Source organism: Drosophila obscura, unplaced genomic scaffold (genome assembly GCF_018151105.1).
Source record: "Drosophila obscura isolate BZ-5 IFL unplaced genomic scaffold, ASM1815110v1 contig_46, whole genome shotgun sequence".
Classification (NCBI taxonomy): Eukaryota; Metazoa; Arthropoda; class Insecta; order Diptera; family Drosophilidae; genus Drosophila; species Drosophila obscura.
The window spans coordinates 1,918,308-1,924,770 of NW_024542835.1; the positions used below are offsets into that span (position 1 = coordinate 1,918,308).

General features: G+C 51.0%; 2 protein-coding genes across 2 annotated transcripts; one reads left to right on the forward strand and one right to left on the reverse strand.

The window, feature by feature from the left end:
- The first annotated feature begins 1,874 nt into the window (after positions 1-1,874).
- On the forward strand, positions 1,875-4,129 carry LOC111068900 (long-chain-fatty-acid--CoA ligase heimdall). The gene is made up of 2 exons (XM_022358681.2): positions 1,875-2,995; positions 3,056-4,129. Exons 1-2 carry the CDS (start codon positions 1,896-1,898, stop codon positions 4,029-4,031), a joined length of 2,076 nt encoding a protein of 691 aa, XP_022214373.2. The 5' UTR covers positions 1,875-1,895; the 3' UTR covers positions 4,032-4,129.
- On the reverse strand, positions 4,055-6,217 carry LOC111068901 (leucine-rich repeats and immunoglobulin-like domains protein 1). The gene is made up of 4 exons (XM_022358682.2): positions 5,339-6,217; positions 4,586-5,170; positions 4,312-4,515; positions 4,055-4,251 (listed from the first exon to the last, which is right to left on the reverse strand). Exons 1-4 carry the CDS (start codon positions 6,191-6,193, stop codon positions 4,198-4,200), a joined length of 1,698 nt encoding a protein of 565 aa, XP_022214374.2. The 5' UTR covers positions 6,194-6,217; the 3' UTR covers positions 4,055-4,197.
- Between the last annotated feature and the right edge of the window lie 246 nt (positions 6,218-6,463).

The following is a 6,463-nucleotide window of genomic DNA, read 5'->3' on the forward strand; positions in this document are numbered from 1 at the left end:
AATTTGTACAAAAAATGACTGTCGGAGAAACAGGCGCACAGCAAGGCCCAGCAGCACGAAAACGAACAAACGTACTGCCGGCAGCAGCTGAGACGCTGACGGCGACTGCGACTGCTACCGCTGCTGCGACTGCGATTTGTTGTTGGCCTGTGTGAAAGTTTATTTTTCTCTGTCCTCTCTCTCACTGCTCCGCCTATTTCCAATTCTCTTTATGCGGTGAAGTGCGTGTCCATGTGTGCGTGCTCTGGCCCCCGCGTCTAATGCGCCCGACTCCGAGGGAAGCCCGGCTCGGCTAAGGTGGGGGGTAAAACCCTCATGTACCATGTTTTATGACCGACGAACAACACACATGTCCCGAAATGCCGTACCTGGGAGGGGAGGGTATCTGGGTTGCATTGGGTTTCATCTGTATATGAGCGGGCATGTCCATTGCCATGCGATCGATTCGATCTCAGCTGCTTGTCGAAGGTCAGTTTCGGATTGAGTATTAATGATGGGTATTTTAAGACCGAGCCATAGGTCTGTCCCTATTACGAGCATATGTACATTCATATACTATTGACACTGTGATTGATTTAAAAAATATACATGCCAGTCTGCCAATCGCCAATCAGCATGAAGTGTATTAAATGAGCTATCATGGTAATCGTTGTCTAGGAAAATTAATATTGTAGAGAGGTGCGGTATAGTAATTAGTTCATGTAGTACAACAACTGATGTATCTATTTATATTTAAGATGTAATTCGATCCATTCTGTCATTTATATACACATGCATAAATATGAACATATGTAGATAAAGACTGCTAAGCTTAATGGTTGGGTGATAATGGATCTATGCGTTGGGATGGAATAAAAAACTTGATTTCATTATAATTAATTTATTTATTAATTAACCTCTCCTGCCATTTTTTTGTGGTTGGATCAAGTTCGTAATAAACATTTGCGAGATAACAATCATTTTTATAGATGACAATCCCACAACCCCAGATCAAGGCAATTATTTTATATGGTGTACTATTGCTTCTAAAAGATAAGATTTCTCGAAAAATTTGAAAGATCATCTTGGGTGTACATATGTATGTATATATGAATACAAATACACATGTATAATTGAAAGGGAAATGGCAGTATTTTCAAAAAAATATGTACATACATACGTGGAATAATAATAAAAATGTCAATATATGATTAGTGGTTCTTCAAGTATAAAGATAATGATTGTGGATATGTTTTTCATTCCTGGAAATATCGATTAGATTAAAATATACTTAAATATACCTTAACTTAGGAAAAAAGTTCAGTAGCTCAACAATGGCGTTGAATTGAATTCAGATTGAAATTCTTTAATGAATCTTCTAATCAATGAAAAAAATTCCTAATTCCTTTTTTAATTATGTTTTTTTTGTTTAGTCTGGCTCATTAAACGATTTAAATCCGCCTAACATAAAAAAATACAACTGAAAACACGACGACCTATGACACTTTATAATCTGCAACAGAATTTGGGTCTGATGCCACATACGAAGTCTCAAACACATAGACATACACACACACACATACATACACACACACATGGCAATACTCGATCTTAGCATTATCTCCCAGACCGAAACGATCCAAACATGTGTCTGGGGGTCAGTCAATGGGATCCAAGAACATACTCGTACCGGATCAAAGACCGAGCTCTTTACTAATCGTCGGCTTCTAGAGAGATTACTGGAACCTGCAACCTATTTATCGCCCATGCCGATGCTCGCAACAGCAACGTCATGGCCTGCGGAGCGATCCGAGCCGATTCGGGGCGGTCTTATCAACAGCGTCATGGACCGACAGATGCTTTAAATAGCGGCCGCTGTAAGAGCCCAGAGTTTATTTGACGAGAGCGCCTGCAGGATGAACGACATAGACATAGACTTGGAGCGGAGCAACCTCAAGCCTGCCAGCAGCTACACCAGCACCTCGCTCCATGAGGCTGTCAAGCTGCGCCTGGATGTGGGTGCGACGGGAGCCGTGTCCGTGCTGCCGCCGCAGACCATACCGCGGCGCTTCCAGGACGTGTGCCAGCAGTTTGCGGATCACCCAGCCCTTGTCTGGGAGACGCCCGGAAGGGGGGTAAATGGCTGGACCACCTTGACCTATGCCGATTACCAGCGCAGAGTGGAGCAGGCGGCGCTGATGCTGCTTAATGTTGGACTGGAGGAACGCAGCTCGCTGGGCGTCTTGGCCTTCAATTGTCCCGAGTGGTTCTTTGCCGAGCTGGCAGCCCTACGTGCTGGTGCCGTTGTGGCTGGCATCTATCCCAGCAATTCGGCGGAGGCAGTGCGTCACGTGCTGGCCACCAGCGAGGCCACGGCCTGTGTGGTGGACGATGCTCAGCAGATGGCCAAGCTGAGGGGCATCAGGGACAAGCTGCCGCGCCTGAAGGCAGTCATTCAGCTGCACGGACCCTTCGAAGCCTTCGTGGACCAGGAGGAGGGCTACCACAGCTGGCAGCAGCTGGAGGAGAAGACTTACCCGAATGCTCTGAAGCAGGAGCTTCTCGAAAGGGAGAGCCGGGTGTATGCCAACGAGTGCGCCATGCTGATCTTCACCTCCGGCACTGTGGGCCTGCCCAAGGCTGTGATGCTCACCCACGACAGCATTGTGTTCAACGCCAAGTCCGCCTCTGCCAGCATGAAGGACGTCCAGGAAGGAGCAGAGAGCATGGTCAGCTTTCTGCCCCTCAGTCACATCGCCGCTCAGATATTCGATGTCTTCCTGGCCCTCGAGCATGGCGGTTGTGTGACCTTTGCCGACAAGGACGCCCTCAAGGGAACTCTGGTGCGCACCTTTCAGAAGGCCCAGCCGACGCGGATGTTCGGAGTGCCGCGGGTCTTCGAGAAGTTCCAGGAGCGTCTGGTGGCCGCGGAGGCCAAGGCCAAGCCCTACTCGCGGCTTCTGCTGTCCAAGGCCCGTGCCGCGGTGGCTGAATACCGACTGGCTGTGATGGCAGGGTGAGTGTGGGCACTTCCATTCGAAGTGGACCGGGAATGCTAACGTTCGCCATTTTGCAGGGAGAAGCCTTCGATCTACGCCACCTCCAAATACTGGTTGGCCTCCCGCATGATCCGACCCATCCGTCAGATGATGGGCCTGGATAACTGCCGAAGCTTTTTGACCGGCGGAGCCCCCACCTCCGATGAGATGAAGAACTTCTTCCTGGGCCTGGACATAGCGCTGGGCGAGTGCTACGGCATGTCAGAGAGTGGCGGGGCCATCACCCTGAACACTGAGATCTCGAATCTTTTCAGCTCAGGCCAGCCGATTGCCGGTGTGGAGGTGAAGGTCCAAGAGCCCGATGCCAGTGGGAGGGGCGAGATCGTGCTGCGGGGGCGCAGCAACTTCATGGGCTACCTGGGCCAGCAGGAGAAGACCGAGGAGACCGTCAGGGCGGACGGGTGGCTGCTCAGTGGGGATCTGGGCTACTTCGATCCGCACGGCAATGTGGTAATCTCCGGCCGACTCAAGGAGATCATCATCACGGCTGGCGGCGAGAACATTCCGCCCGTTCACATCGAGGAGCTGATCAAGAAGGAGCTGCCCTGCGTAAGCAACGCCCTGCTGGTCGGAGACCATCGCAAGTATCTCACAGTTCTGCTGTCCCTGAAAACGAAGTCCGATCCCACGACGGGCATCCCGCTGGACGGCCTGCGGGAGGAGACCATCGAGTGGCTGCATGAACTGGACCTCAATCAGACCCGACTCTCCCAGCTGCTGAGCATTCCGGCCGACCTGCAACTGCCCAGCGACACGGCTGCCATATCGGCGGCCCTGAAGATATCGGCGGATCCCAAGCTCCTGGAGGCCATCGAGGCGGGCATCAAGCGGGCCAACAAGAATGCCATTTCGAATGCCCAACGGGTGCAGAAGTTCGCCCTCATCCCCCACGAGTTCTCGCTGGCCACCGGCGAGCTGGGACCCACACTCAAGATCCGGCGGAATATAGTCCACGCGAAGTACGCACAGATTATTGAGCGTTTGTACAACTGAAAGATCTCTTTGGCGACGATTTCTTAGCTTAGGTTTAGGTTTTAATCAACTTTGATTGACATTGATAATTATATTATACATACATACATACGAATATACATATATATTGGATATGTTTGGTTGAATTTGTTGCTCGGCGGTCCGAGGCTCAGCTCAAGGCTGTGGACTATGATCTCTCGCGCTCATGTCTGATGGGCTGCGATTCCATTTTGCTGATGTACTGAAAAATATGGAAGCGATGAGACAGGGTGGAGAACAGAGATCCGATGTGTCAACCAACCACTTCATTGATGGCCTTCAGTTTCCGTTTGCTCTGCTCCTTGCGATCCACGAAGCGCCGCAGCCAACGCAGACAGGCAAAGGCGATGGCTATGGCCACCAGCATCCAGATGATCACCGATCGAGAGTCAAAGCGATCTGTGGGAATCTTGGGCCAGGTCAGTGGCGGAGGCGCTGGATTCAGCTCGTCAGACTTCTGTGATTTCTGTGCACCCAAAGTAACATTTTGTTTTTGTTTTTTGGTCTACTGATGGGGGGGTCTCGATTGGACTTACCGCACACTGAACTTTGCTGTGGATGGCCTCGCCGACACTCAGGAGCACAATCGAACGGTTACGGCCGCCCTCGATACAGTCTATGCCCTGCACCTTGGTCAAGTCCTCGTTCCAATCGCTCAACAGGCTCCAGTTCCGAGCAAAGTTAAGGGAGCTGGGAGCCCTGAGCAGCAAGTTCTTCACCAGCCAGGCACAGCTCCAGTGGTTATCGGCCAGATTGATGTGCCCAAAATGAAGCAGGCTGCTCAAGTTGACCGAGTGGAGGCGATTCGAGCTGAGATCCACAGCCAGGGACAGGCGGTTTAGGGCTGGAGGGAGTCTTTGCAAGAAGGCGGCTTCGATGAGGGAATTTCCGTCCAGTTTTAGATGCTGCAAGTGCGTCTGATGTTGCATCAGCTTGGGCGATATATCTGCGATTCGATTGTGGGATAGAACTATCTCCTCCAGTTGGGTGTTGGCATGGAACAAACTTTCCGATACGGAAGTCAGTTGATTGAAGCTGGCGTCGATTTGCAGCAGACTGACAAGCGACTCCAGACTCCCATCCTCGAGGTGGGAGAGAGTGTTGTGGCTGATGTTGAGTCGCTGGGGAGTGAAAATGAAATGGCAATGAAATGACCAACACTAGCAGCGTGTCTGCTGCTTTGTAAAAAGCAACACAGGGTTATTTTATTGTTGCCAATTCATCGTGCAACGGTACAGCATCTTCGTGTTATTGTTTCTATATTTTATTCTTCTTCCATGTGCACTCACCTCTAATGAATCCAGTCCCAGTAAACTTTCCTTGGTTAGTTCAGTCAAATTGTTGTGACTCAGGTCCAAGTCTTGGAGCTCAAAGTTCTTCCCAAATCCCTGCGGCTCCAGCTCCTGCAGCAAGTTGTTCGCCAGATTCAAATGTGCCAAGCGCGCAAGACCGCGCTGCGTGAGGAATTGGAGACTGCTCAATAAATTCCCCTCCAGGCGGAGACTGCGGAGATGTGTATTGCTCTCAAAGGCCACTGGATCCACGCCTGCAATCAGATTATGTTGCAGCGTCAGACTGGAGAGACGATGCAGGCCATCAAATTGGCTGCCATCGATGAGCGTCAGTCGATTTCCATTGAGCTGGAGGTGCTTTAGGTGCGAGAGGCCATAGAAGGTGTCATCTGCAATCCGATCGATCTGATTGGAGGCCAAGTTGAGCACCTGCAGCTGTGGATAGAGCACGAAGCTGTGGGCCGCCAGGCTGGACAGACTATTGTGACTGAGATCGAGGGCGGTTAGTGCCCCCAGGGGCTCGATTGACCACGATCTCAGCCTACTCAGGTTGTTGTGGGAGAGCGAGAGGGTCTGCAGCCGGGGCAGACCATGCAGGAAGAAGTCCTCCAAGCTACTCAGACCACTATGGTGAAGCTCCAGGTGCAGGAGGCGGCCGAACCGCATGAAGAATGCATTCTCAAGGTGCGGCAGGCTGCAGTTGCTCAGAGTCAGGGATGTCAGGACCTCCATGTCCCGGATCATCGTCACCTCCGTCTTGTTGCAATTGCTCATTTGCAGGCAGCTGACCCTGGAGCTGGAGCAGAGCAGCATCCAGAGCCCGAATAATATTTGGTACACCGCGTGGCACATTTCGCTGGAGACTAACCCAATCAGGCCCGTCGCTTCTGTAACCACAGGGTCTTATCTCATTGCAGCTGCTTGTGGAGCCAGTTGACAACCCGTCAAGATAGTGAATCAGTTGATCAACTACCCGACGTTTGCCCGACGACAATATTTACTCCGCTTCCAGCAGAAAACGTAAAATGTACATATACGAGTAGTAGCTACCGCTTCAAGACCTCGCCAAATGCATCAAGTCGGACAATGTGGGCTATGGCAATGAATTTTAGCTGTTTGGGG

What these genes read in the sequence shown, in the direction of transcription:
- LOC111068900 (XM_022358681.2), top strand. Translation starts at nt 1,896, where the DNA reads ATGAACGACATAGACATAGACTTGGAGCGGAGCAACCTCAAGCCTGCC. An exon ending in CGACTGGCTGTGATGGCAGG is followed by an intron (nt 2,996 to 3,055) that starts GTGAGTGTGGGC and finishes GCCATTTTGCAG; the next exon opens with GGAGAAGCCTTCGATCTACG.
- LOC111068901 (XM_022358682.2), bottom strand. Translation starts at nt 6,193, where the DNA reads ATGTGCCACGCGGTGTACCAAATATTATTCGGGCTCTGGATGCTGCTC. An exon ending in TGGGACTGGATTCATTAGAG is followed by an intron (nt 5,171 to 5,338) that starts GTGAGTGCACAT and finishes TTCACTCCCCAG; the next exon opens with CGACTCAACATCAGCCACAA. An exon ending in ACAGCAAAGTTCAGTGTGCG is followed by an intron (nt 4,516 to 4,585) that starts GTAAGTCCAATC and finishes TTGGGTGCACAG; the next exon opens with AAATCACAGAAGTCTGACGA.